The following is a 13,259-nucleotide window of genomic DNA, read 5'->3' as shown; positions in this document are numbered from 1 at the left end:
ACCTTTACCACGGTGCCAGCCAGTATCTGCTATTTTTGCAGCCTGGGAGCCTTCTCAAAACACGGGTCTGGGGGGGGTATGTGTATGTTATGCTCCAGGAACAATCTGTGTATTTGCCATTAGTTTAAACAAAACTCTCTGCTTAACTGTGTAAATTTCTTTGACTTTAATGTACATGCTGAGGAGACTATAACTTTTCTGTATTTTTCAGCTCTCTGCTGTGAATGCAGTGTGTTTCAGAAAGTCATTATGTTGGTCTTTAGGACATGAGGCATTTTCTACAATCTATTTTTTAATTTAAATAAATACATATTACACGTAGTTAGTTTTAGTCATTAGGTCAGCCTATCAGCTAGTTGACTCGATGCTCATTACCTTATTAAAGGCATGGCATCAGACAACAAAATCAAATAGTTCTGAATGATGAAGTATTATTTGCCCACTAGATCCCAACAGGGAGACTTCATATTCCCATGGACTGGATAAGAGACACAGTAATTCATGAACTGAAGTTACTGTATTCAAAGGACAGGAAGTTTTATCTGGGATTTAAAGAACAAAACCTATTCCTAGTGTAAGTTTTGTGTTTTTTGTCTCTAGGAATAATGATCTCATTATTCCACTTGGGGTCCATGCCTTCATATGCCACATCTGTCATCATATCTTTTGACTTACAAAATCTATCTACTGTCAGAGGTTGCATCTTGTGATATTCCACTAAAAGTACTTATTCATATTATGTCATCATTTTCTGTGTACCATGACTAATTTTTTTTTTTTTTTAGATTTATGGCTGGTAATCAGTTTTATAGTTTCTATTGAACAAAGTACTTTCTATCATATGTGATGAATACAACAGCACTATTTAACTGAGCATTTTTTATAAAGGGGTGGTGGGGTCTCATCAATTAAAGTTCTAAAAAGGAAAAAAAATATACGTCATGGAGTTCAGTTTCAACACAGGTTTCCATCATATAATCTCTGTGCTACCACTTGGCTTCATGTAGGCATTTATTGGAAGGACAGCAAAACAATTCTGACTAAGGCCTAATGAGCATTGTGTGGCAGGAAAGGAATGGTACAGAAGTATAAATTTTAGGCTTATTCTACTTATGATTTCCTGAGTTCAAAGAAGTGACTTTATAAAGCAAACTGAGAAAGTGAGGGAAGGTCATAAAAGCTATATGGATTTTGATGTTCATACAACGTAAACACGAATTACCAGTGGTGCTAAGTAACAACTATTTCCAGTGAAATCAATACTGCTCTGAAAATCAGGCCAGTGTTTAATCAATAAGAAACTTGAAGAGACAGGCCTGTAAAAAGAAATGCCAGGTGATCTTGTGAGAAGACAAATGGGTCAAAGCAAAAGAAACTCTTAAGTGGTTCTTAGGGTGTGACATCGACATCTTAGTTCACAACAGTCTCTCATAGACTGTCATGCTTCAGATGTGTGTGTACACTGTGCTTGCAAATAGCAAACCTGCGGTGCAGATGCTGACTGACTGTTGTCACAATATTGTCACCAACCACTGTTGATATTTATGTCACATTTATGACATACAACACCATTCCAGGCAGGTAGCAGGTACTGCTATTGCATTTTTCCCTTGTGTGTGCAAATATAATAAACAAAACCTGCTTATAGCACAACCTGCAGTCATTTCTAGCACCTTGGTTTATTTTCTGTTGGGGCGGGTGACCCAGGTCAGAGAAATTTACCAATTCTTTTAACGCAGTCAAAGCATTTTATGAAGTTCAATCAAATGTCCCACATTGGTTTTCATCCCAGCAGCCTCAGTTACATTCTGGCTGGGATCCTGGTTAGGGTTCAGGACAGTAGGAACCAGTTTTCTGTGCAATCTGAGAAGTCTGTGAAGATGATCTGAGTCCTGCCATCAGAATATTCCATTGTTCTGTGTTGAACTTTTGATATTTGCCTGTCTTTCTTGGTTGGTCTGTCCTTAGGAATAATGTATCCAACTATTAATCCTTCATATATCAATGGCTCTTATCAGATAATTAACTCATTTTCTCTTGATAAACACTAGATAAACACTAGTTGAGAACTAAATCGAATGTATTTTATACTATGAAGAGTATTCTATCATTTTATGGAAGCAGGCACAGAGAATTGACACAGACGATATTATTTTATTTGTTATTAGACTCCCTATAGGGTGCCACTTATATCACAGCAATAAGTTGTTCTCTTGCTCTGAAAACCTTACTGTCTTATAACATGTCAAAAGAAGCAAGATTGTGAAAAGCTTTAAAAAAAAAGGCAGTGTAAAGTCTTCTAATTGTATGCATTCATGATTTGCACAACTCCTGAATATTTCTCCAACTTTACTTTTGTGACTCAGTAGCAGAACTTTAAAGAGTATACCCAAAAACATCACTGTGTACAATGAACACAAAAATGCTTAATCTTTCTTAGATATGATCAGTATCTGTTATTTATAAATGCATAAGATGTACGTAAGCTGTTTCTGTTCTGTTACCCTCTCTTTGCTGTGACCAAAGAAACCTGGCCTCCCTTGGTTGCATAAAGCCTCAAAGTGATTAAAAAAATGGCTCTTTCAACCATATAGGCATAATTGTATCCAGCCTTGTGCATTTGCCTTCAAAGGGAACAGGGAACAGTTGCTACAGCAGCTCCTAAAAACTAGCAGCATAATATCCTCTACTGCATTTGTGCACAGCTATGTAAGCCTTGGTGTACACACAGAATGAAGAAGTGATACAGGCACCTTTCCTGTTCCATCTGTTTGTGCCAGCAGGATGCCTACTGTGTAAATAAAGATAGGGCTTTCACATGGCATAGATATATAGTCCTTTGGAGCTTGGATATATTTATTTTTCTCAGTTTACTTTAAAGTTTATTTAGTTACCTAGGGAGTTTTAGAGGCTGAAAAATTTGTATCTGAGGATGGTGTGTAAGTAGATGGATAGACTGCAGCTGGTTGGGAGTTCTGAGGATTTGCATTTTTGCAGTTGAAGTATGGGTGCAGTTTGATGGCTTTTAGTGTTTAAATCCTGTAGTTTATCCAGTCAAAAGTCAGTTAGCAATAAACAGTAGTTGACTCCAAACTTGACACTTCCTTAGTCACCAGAGAAAGATACATCTGTTTGTGTTTGTCTGAGTTACTGTAAAATTGGATCTACTTGCTTTACATATTTACTTGTGATCGTGGAAACAACTGTCCGTATGAATTACAGTTAAACAGAGCATCAGATCTTCTACCCTTTGCAGTAGGAACTCAGATCTGATGCACAATGGCAATTCCTAACTCTAGAGGCAGGTCTCTGACATACTGTAAGTGCTTTACCAGAAGTTGTCACTTGGCACTAGTGACAAAGATGTGTTCAAGTACAAATGCTAAGGGTAACTAATGTGTTTCCATTTAAGACACCGGTGCCTGAAAAGTTGTATACTTAAGACCATATGTCAGGTAATCTTCTGTGTTGATGTTTAGCAGAGTATTCTTACAATAGCTTGACACACATCTTAGCTAGTTAAATGCTGGAAACAGGCAGAATTACACAATTACGTAAATTGGTTCTAAATACAAAACAACCACGAAGTTGAAGCAGTATTTAAGCCCTCAAATAATATGGCACAGTTTTGACATAAATCATGCTGATTAGGAGGAGCCACTGTATTTTGTGCTACTCAGCCTCACATGGTGGTTTCAGCTACACTAGCAAATTTCAAGATGTGTATAAGATAAAATGAGAGTCCTCTTGTTCTGCGTTTCTAGTACAATGTCCAGTCTAGAAATCACATTGCATACAAACTAATCAAGAGAAACAACTTCTCGTCATATTGTGGCAAGTAACAAAGAAAAAAAGAAAGCAGAAGTCCATTTGAAAGGCAAAAATGTCTTGTCACATATGATCTCATATTTTTTGATAGTTCTTGCTACATTATAGCAGAAGGCTTAGCTCTTATCTTCAGATATTCTGTTCAACATCCATATTCCTGTCAGTTCACAGTATGGGAAGAATTCCTCACCCAGCTTTTTACCAATTTGTCTAATCAGATAGCTCCCAAGTAAGGAATTTTTAGCTTTTTGCATATCTGTCCATTGAATATCTTCAACTCAATGCAAACCCATTGACTACAACAAATAACAACTGCTTATCATAGCATAATTCATGCTGGAAATTACCTAAGGTGACCACCTAGGCCAGTCTTCTGCTAAGGTTAGATTAAAATTCAGGATGGAATATGCTTCAATATTTCTTTAGCATTGAACTGGTTGGTCTTCTTTTTGCACTCGCTACCTTTTTTTTTTTGTAATCTATTCCATGATATGGCCTTCTTGGGCACACCTTGGTTTCTCAGTAGTCACTGAGCAATTTCTCTGGCTCCAGAGGTTAAAATGAGTTTACAGTTTGTAGGTTTCATGACTAAAAATACCACAGATGTGAAAAAAAAATTACTCTCATTTTAGTAGAGCAACTGACAGTACTACTTATTTACATGTAGCTTGGCTTCACCTGACCTGGATTCCACTTGTGTATTTTCATTGACCTTCTACTGATTGGTTGGAATTTCAGGTCCACCTCTGTTGCTGATGCCAGCAGATGGGACTGATATCTGACATCTGGTTTTATTTTTTCAGAAAACTGAAATCCTCCATGCATATACTTATTTCTTTAGGAGTGTACTCAGTCTGGAAAGACATGGTTTCCACAAACAGGTTTTAGTGCCTGTTCTGACCTTCTGAATGAGATACTTTGCAATTAAAGTACCAAGGAGATGTTGAAGCAGAATGACATGTTGCTACCAAGACCTGCAACAACTCCAGTAATCCAGCCACCTTGTACCATCATAGAATGCAGTTTTAGCATTGCAGACCTTTGTGACTGACAGCAGCTGGAATTGCAAATTCAACCAGACTTATTTCCATGTAGGTCTAGAACTGTTTTCTGTGTGCTTAAAAACAGTTCTCAGTATCATTTTAATGCATTTTAAGAGTTTAATCCATTGAATAACATTTTCATTTGCTGCCATCCCTCCTGACTGTCTTCTTTACATACGGGAGTCATTGTTTTGTGTTCCTACTTGCAGAGGCAATGGCTGTTCCCAAGCCGTAGAGGTTCAATAGAAACATCCAGTTGTTTTATGTGAACTAGATCTGCTGAAAGATTACTGTTACTTAGTGGGCTGTGAGAGTTGGTAAAGTAAAAAATTTTAGATATTTACATATCTGTGTTCCACTGGTGTGTCACCTGTGCATAAAATTCTGAATAATAATTCCGAAAAATACTGAAAAACTGAGAGAGTCTTCTCTAACACAACTTTTGGCAGCCTGCAGTGCTGGAACTGGAAATCTGTTTTTCTGTTGCAGCCGTGGCAGAGATGTGAGTTTAGCTGATGAGGCCCATGTCAGCCTATATGCAGCCACAGCTCAGTTACTGATCTTAGAGCAGCTGCATATACATCAGCACAGTCTCTTCAGTGTCCATATCATCTCTATGACATGAAAAACTCATGTACCATAGCAGCAGCTGTTAACATTTATGACCTTCCTTTGCCTATTCTTCCAAAAATCAGGTGGTAATGATATCCTGTTCACCTTCCAGCTATGGCATCACCTGTTACTTTATATACTCACAGGTAATAATTGGTGTGTGGTGTCAGTGAACCGTTCTGAAATATTTTCTCCTAGTCAGATAGAATTATGTCTGCAGTTCAACATCAGTGAGCCCTTGGAAATTTCAGTCTGCATGGTGGATAAAGGCAAATGATCATATTCTTCCATTGATGCAGTTACTGAATTATGCTGGCAGCTCAGAATCAGTGACTTCACTTCTTTTTTGAAGTTGCTATTTAGGAAACCATAGATTACAGGGTTGACACAGGTGGAAGCCATAGCTACCAGGTGGCATAATGAGAAGATCAGGTTGTGGTGGCAAGGTGAAATGATTCTGTAATTCCAGTCTACAATGGTGTTGAAAATATGCAGTGGTAGCCAGCAAACAGCAAAAGCAGCCACCATAGATGCTAACAAAATGTTTATCCTTCTCAGCTGAACTGCTCGGTTGCTATATTCACTCTTCTCAAACATGTCCTTTCTCTTCTGTAGACGTAAGTAGATACGCAGGTAGCAAAGTATAATGAAGAACAGCGGGATGCAATATTGCAAGAGCAGTAGAGTGGTGGTGTAGATAAGTTTGTGTTGCTCAGAAGGCCACGAGTTGATGCATATGGCCTTATCAGTGGAAAAATTCATGAAGTGTGAGAGCTGCTCATACAAGTCATTAGACAAGATGGATGTGGTCAAAAAGGGTAGGGACATGAGACATGCTAAAATCCAAATTACTCCAATTCCTAGATAGGCTTGGGAGGTATTTGGCCTCCAACCAGTTGGGTTTATGATGAGCTGGTGTCTTTCCAGAGCAATAAGGACAAGGGAAAGAATTGACACTGTCACAGTTGTGCACTGAGTAAAAGAGGTCATTTTGCACATGACTTCTCCAAATATCCAGTAGTCCATCATGGTGTAAACAATGGTGAAAGGCAGGCAGACAAGACACATAAACAAGTCTGAAATTATTAAATTGGAAATTAGGATGTTGGTGACATTGGCCTTTTCCTTCTGCCTGGCAATGACGGCAATCAGACAGATGTTTCCCACAATCCCTAGGACAGTCTCCAAGCTGTAAGAGGTGGCCAGGAAGACAGTAAGGTCGGTGATGTTCATGCACTGATTAGAAATGTTCATGGGAAAGCTTCGGTTTGAGTTCCAGTTCTTGCTGTTCAGGAAATGAAAACCATCGTTAGCAGCCCTTGTCTTATTCATCCTGAATTCCAAAATATTTATCACAAAGGATGGTAGTTGAACACAATTTAGGTCTTCTGGAGCCAGCCTAAAATGGGCTTTATCTGTTCTGTCTGGCCGTGGAAGATCTGGGTGTATCTGCAAAGGAAAGGAAAAAATATGTTTTGTTATGCTTCAAGAAATTAGTCAAAAGGGCAAGGAGGGAGACAGGGAGACAGGGAGGCAAATGCCAGAGATTCTGTGTATATTCTGCAGCTCCCTCGTATATAGTTTATTAGATCATAAAATGGAGCCCTTTGCTAAACTATGGTATGAAAGTCTGTGCAACTCTATTGAATTATGACCGTGTTTATTCATTTTGAGGCTGTCCCATGGATTTAAGAACATCTTAACTTCGTTATTTAACTCAGTGCAGTATCTTGAACATCACTAATGCAGTAGAGTGGTGATCTAAGAAAACTGGATCAAAACCCACCTGGAGGTAAAAATTGTGTGCACTTCTGGTTTTGCAAGGTTCTGATCCAAAACTGGGCAGTGGGCATTGTGGGGCTTCATTTACCTTCAGCTGAGCTAAACATCAATGTGAAAAGTAAGTCATATTAGATGCATAAAGCCAACACTAAAATATCTTATGTGAGTTAATCTGTGAAATGCAATTGTGACTGTAGCCAGAGCTTGCGTTTGGGCAAAACAATCACCACGCAAAAATTCAGGCTCATTCTCAGGAGGGATATTATGGGACAATTTTTCAAAAGTCTAAAATAATTCAAAATCATTTCAACATATTTCAGCTTCTACGCAGTTGTGATAGGTCATGGGAACTGCAGTCCAAATATCTTCCTTCCCCATTCTGGATGAACCCCAGTGCCCTTAAAGCTGTGATGTCTCCCCTAATGCAGCCATGACAGGGTTTATCAGAAATAAAGTCCAGTCTCCTGATTTTGGCTTTAAGAGTGAGTGATTTTTATAATGTCTGTTAATCCCTTCTGAGAAGCTTCTTATTGATTCTCCCTCAGTATCATTTTGCTTTCTTCACACAAAAAACTTCAAGTGTTTTAATAGTACGTGCTGTCTCCTAGATACTGTTCCTGCACGGACAAATAGGTCTGCTTCTTAATCACCACGAGCTGGGATTTTCAATGGGGTGTCAGGGAGCTGAAATCATGGAATTAATCTGTGCTGCACACTTTTGGAAATCTCATAGGACTGCTTGGAGTCTCCCAGATGACTCCTGTGAGCCATAGCAAAGGCTACTTTATAAACCCGTTCCTGGAGTCCAAATCCTCTATGTCAAGGAATCAAAGAAAAAAATCTGACTCTGCTGAGAGTTCTCATCAGGCCAGAGGCAGTTTCATGCTGTGCAAAGGCTTGTAGTATGAAAAGTAAATAAATACTCAGGGAACAACACTATTTAACCACTACGTGACCCTTTCCTCAGTGATAAAATGTCACTCAAACAAGTTTTAGTGGTTGTGAAAAGCTTCTGAGCTTCAGAAAAAAACAACTGATCAAGGTATGAATATGTAAATAAAATGGTATAGTGAGCTTATCAGTTTGAGTAGCATTTACTGCTGAACAACTGTGTGCCTAAAGATAACCAGTACTGTACAAAAAAACACCTACTTTCCTACAGTTTTTTTCTTTGCCTTGTCTTTCTCGTTATGAATTTTACTGTATGTTTCTAGAGATGTTGCCTCTCAGGAACTAAAGAAAGCAATAGTGTGCAGTAAATAAAAAGAAGGTCTGGGATCATCGTTCTGCTTGATCAGCAAAAATAAATGAGTACAGTAAATTCTTTCGTTACTTTGTTAGCATTGATTTTGCTATTTTGCTACTTTGATTTATCTAACTGTATCTATCTGTATTTCTGTCATCTATCTGTATCCATCCAAAACAGTGAAGACAGTCACACAAGCAAAATATAGTAGTCCATTCTTTCTCATAATCTTTCATTTCCTCAGTAGTTTAAATCTTAATTAAAGAGGGCAAAGGAAATTTTCCAAACTGTGGATATAGGTATGACTCCTTCTGTCCACTCACTTTTGTGTTGTTGCCCAATCCATGTGAACAGATTGATTAATTTTCTGGAACAAAAAGAAGAGGCAATGATGGCTGGATTACATGTTCACATATGGGGAGGGTATGGTGGTCTGTTTTAGTGTGAAAAGGGATATAGAATGAAAAACCACCAACCAACCCCGTAGTTTTTAGTGATTGCTGGCCAGTGACAATGCTGCAAATGAAACAGAGCAAAGGGATCAGCAGCCTGCAATATTATTTGGTACCAGTCAAAAGAGATAAGTCTTGGCATTTGGACAGGACAAATAGATTCTGCTGTAAACAAAACACATGAGCTTTTTACTACAGTCCCAGCATCGTGTCCTTAGCTACAGTATCCTCAACAACAAACACATGGTTCTCTTTTGTTGCTTAAGAAATATTTGCAGAGTTATTACAAACATCTGTGTCCCACAGAGTAAGCCCTCTCAAGGGTCCCAGTCACTTCTGGATGTGCTGAGGTGTCAGTGAGGAGAACTAATAATGATGAAGCAAAAAAAAAAAAAGTGGTGAAGCCACCTGGAAAACAAAAGCCAGATCCCAAAGGTTTAAGGGGCACATTTCCAAGAGGTATGCCACAGACAGCATGGCTGTGCATTTCATACAGATGGCAAATGTGGTGGGGATAAAGAGCATCTCTGAAGGCTCTGCAATGTGTATTGTTGGGTTAGAAGCTCCCTCTCTTTAACATCTTGAATTCCATAGTGTCCCCACGAAGTGACCGTCAGGCACCTCCTGGGAATTCATTCTTATGGTACTGCCCAGAGGTAAATAAGGAATTATCACCCTCTTAACACAGGTAAGGGGACTGAGAGAGGGATCTGAGATGTGAGTTGTCCAGTGTTTCAGGGGAACCTGTGGTACACTGTGCCAACCAGATGTCTTGGGAAAAGTCAGTGCCTAGATCACTTAGGTCTGTAATTCTCTTAAACTCTTATTCCAGCAACCATAATATGAAAAACAGTTCTAGAAAAAATAGAAAAATAAATAACACAGTGACCTTATACTTATGCATCCTATTATGGTATCCTTGGATGGCAGATCCTCAAGAATAGTCACTGCCAAGTTCTGTGTTTGACTTTCAAGGTGTTTGATTGCCATTCAGTTTAGTCTGAACCAAGAGCCAGCAATAAGCAATGTGTACATATTCTGTTTAGACATTTGGATCAAATGTTAGCTAATATACCGAATCACCAGTGCAGTGGGAACAAGGGTGTTAATCCCCTCACTATATTGAAGGGTTGTTGATTACCCCACAAAACATAGCAATAATGTTATTGGCTAAGAAAAAACTGCTTTTGTCTCTTGAAAGTGAAGCAATACTTACTTGGCTTGTAGAAGCAAGAAGTATGTCTCCTAAATCAATTTGCTGAGAGATTGAGGGAAAAGGTATTTTTTGTTGTTTGCTTGTTTGTTTTTAAAGAAGAAAGAATCCTTTTCAGAACCCTTAATGAATTTCAAGAAACAAAAAGCTAACATGGTCAAAAGCAAAGAGTTTCTTCTCTTGTTGGTGCAGCATGAGATAGTTTCTCTGAAAAGCAAGTGTCTCAAAAGTCTACATCAAATCAACAGGCTATAGAAGGAAGTAGAGAAGAAGCTTTCAAATTTAGTGTAATTTAAATTCCAGAAGTACATCTTTTATAGATGTTCATCATTCTGCTCTTTGTGTTGGAAGAAAGGAAGAAGAGCAGGCAAGGTTTGAAGGGTTTATCTTGCTGAACGACACAGCCTTCTGAACTAACAAATGTCACTCAGGTTGTCTCAAAAAAAGAAACCAAACTATCACTAGTCAGCTTGAAAGCCTTGCCTCAGAGCATTATCCTGTATTTCCCATAAAAATTCCTCAAAGGAAAGGGAATTCTGCAGAGATGGGTCAGGGAAGAAAATAAAACCTTCAGTGGATTTGAAGGAGACTGATAGACCATAAGTGGCTTCAAGCAGTTAATGCATGACTGCCCTTTTGAGAGACCTCTGGACTTGAAGACATCCTATGAAAACCTCTATAAAAACTGTTTTCCTGGAGGCAGGACAAAGCAAGGGACTGCTACAGATGCTATGATCTATGTGCCCACTGGGAAAGGGTGGGTCATTCTTGCAAAGTGGATCGTGATCATCTATTCCCTGTCATCAAATAAGTCTCCATAGTTGTGATGGACAGTGGAAATCAATTTCCAATCAGATATAAATCAAAGGGAAAAAAAGGGTTTGCAGTGTTTGGCTTCATTATCTGGTACTTAGAAGCATTTGCTTATCTAACTCAGAATTAAAGTAGTTGCTCAAACAACTGCTGCTTTCAGTCCATAAGAGTTTCTGAGAGAAGCAATTCCTAAAGACATCCTGTGATTGTACTATTTATTTAAAGAGTTACAGCAGTTATCTGGAATAAAGCAGCTATTGTCTTCCTTTTATAAACTAGAAACAAAGGAGCAGTGGAAAACTTTAGCAGAATGCTGGAATTCATATTGCAGATATTAATTGAGGTGGTGAGGACTGACTGACTGACAGTGGTGTCCTCTTTTGGCTGGCAGCCACATTATCTCAGTAAAATAGATTTGCCCTGTCTAGCCTCACATACTAAGGAAAGGCTAAAAATCATTTGGCTGTTCTTACAGCTTTCCAGGAAGGCAATACAACTAGAAGAGGAAACATGCCACTGAGTATGCACAGACATCCCACAGCAATATTAAATCCATAAGGGATTTGATACAATTAAAATTAATGGTGTACTCTTCACCATTTTTTTAACTGTGTGTTGCAAAATTATTGAGAACAACTGTCTTAGGTCATTGAAAAAGCCATATATGATAAAAATTTCTAAAATATGCATAATTAGGGTATAGAACAACTTGTATATTAATCTGTTACAAGTCTATAAAATTGGGAGATGGTATAAATACCCAGGAAAGTAAGTACTTTTTCATCCTCTCATATCTGCATGTTTTCAGATGGAAACCCTTTAGAGGTTATGAAGTTCTGAGTTAACCTTCTCTGATCATGTAGAAAGTAGGGAAGTTTACAAAAGCATCTACTCCAACTTTTTATTTTCTGGTTAAATTTATAACAACCTAACCAAAGATTTGGAGCCAGCTCACAAAGGCAAAATGTGAGTAGCAGGTCAGCAGACTGGAGAATGGCAGTTAGTCCCTGATTTCTTAAGAGTAAAGGCCATTGTAACAAGGTCTCTATCCAAGAGAAAAAATTATATTTTTGCAATGGTGATCTTTACCAAAGGAAGCTCTGAGTCCATAAAACATTGCAACAGGCACCTTAGCAGACAGCCAGTTAGGATATCTGAAGAGTGATGCGATGTGTACTATCAGAAGCTGCATGGGCTGGGTGAGGAATAAGAAATCTCAGGGACTAGGAGATAAGAAGTGTTTTCCAGTGACCAGTGGGAACAAGAAAGGCTTTCCGTCACACTTCAGGGTGGCAGGGAGCACAGCTGAACCCTACAGATCTCCCAAGAACCTGCCATCTCCCTCTTGCACCCTGAAAGGTTGCAAAGCTCTGCTCAGTAGATACAAGGGTTAGGCCTTATAAAGTCAGACTGTATTCATTTATCAAACACAGTCACCTGCTTTTTTAACACTAACAAGTAATAACTTCAATAAAGAGCTCTGAGGTCTTGACAATCTGAAATAGATAATTTAGAAAATTCTTACCTGTTACCAATGGAGAGAATCACTGCAGTTGATGCACATTTCTATTTTGGAAGAAAGAAGGAATGTTGAAGCAGTGAAGTAAGATCTTCTGTGCCCTAGCAGTCCAGCAGAGAAGCTCTCCTTGCTGTTTCTGTAGGTAATTTGGATGGCATGTCTCTCCCTCTCCCTCTCTCTCTCCCGCCCTCTTTCCTTCCCTCCCTTCAATTTAGCCAATGAATTCTGCTTTATGGTTACGGTCTGACTTTGAAGTTCTGGCTCCCTCTGCTGTTATATAAATATACAAATTCTAGGGATACTTGGGAAGAATAGCAACTTCAGAAAAGAGCTGAAAGTATCAGAAGCTCAGTGTGCACCCATGCTGCACGTGAGTGGGATCTCAAGTGAAAGCAAAGAGACAACTAATCCTGTTCTCCTTGATGAGGCAAGATTTCTGTAGGGATCAGAGAGAATTTTGCCTCATACTTATGAAAAGGTTGCCAGTGTCAGTTTTCTCAGTTTTTCCATTCCATCACAGACAGATTTTTTTAGAAGAGTGCAGGCTACAAGTCCTTAGATTGTGAAAGGGGAAGAGGCACAGTGTAACTCAGGCAAAGAACTCAGAAATGTATGACCTCTGAGAGAGTTGGAAACAGAGGAAAAAAGGGATTTGAAAAAGTGCCCATTTCCTTTGATTTTTTTTCTCCCAGGTCTTTCTCATGAAAAACCAAGGCAGAAGTCAGAGTTGCAAATCTTTCTCTTGCATTGG

The 13,259-nt window shown here is 38.8% G+C and overlaps 1 protein-coding gene across 1 annotated transcript; it reads right to left on the bottom strand.

Moving 5' to 3' along the window:
- Positions 1-1,660: 1,660 nt before the first annotated feature.
- On the bottom strand, positions 1,661-12,675 carry NPY4R2 (neuropeptide Y receptor Y4-2). The gene is made up of 2 exons (XM_064662781.1): positions 12,515-12,675; positions 1,661-6,932 (listed from the first exon to the last, which is right to left on the bottom strand). Exon 2 carries the CDS (start codon positions 6,813-6,815, stop codon positions 5,682-5,684), a length of 1,134 nt encoding a protein of 377 aa, XP_064518851.1. The 5' UTR covers positions 6,816-6,932; positions 12,515-12,675; the 3' UTR covers positions 1,661-5,681.
- Between the last annotated feature and the right edge of the window lie 584 nt (positions 12,676-13,259).

The sequence above is a fragment of the Pseudopipra pipra genome, chromosome 8 (genome assembly GCF_036250125.1).
Source record: "Pseudopipra pipra isolate bDixPip1 chromosome 8, bDixPip1.hap1, whole genome shotgun sequence".
In the NCBI taxonomy this organism is placed as follows: Eukaryota; Metazoa; Chordata; class Aves; order Passeriformes; family Pipridae; genus Pseudopipra; species Pseudopipra pipra.
Note: the sequence above shows the minus strand (reverse complement) of the source record. Positions and strands in the feature narration are given on the sequence as shown.

Excerpts from the sequence above, each read along its gene's own strand:
- NPY4R2 (XM_064662781.1), bottom strand. The coding sequence starts at position 6,815 with ATGAATAAGACAAGGGCTGCTAACGATGGTTTTCATTTCCTGAACAGC.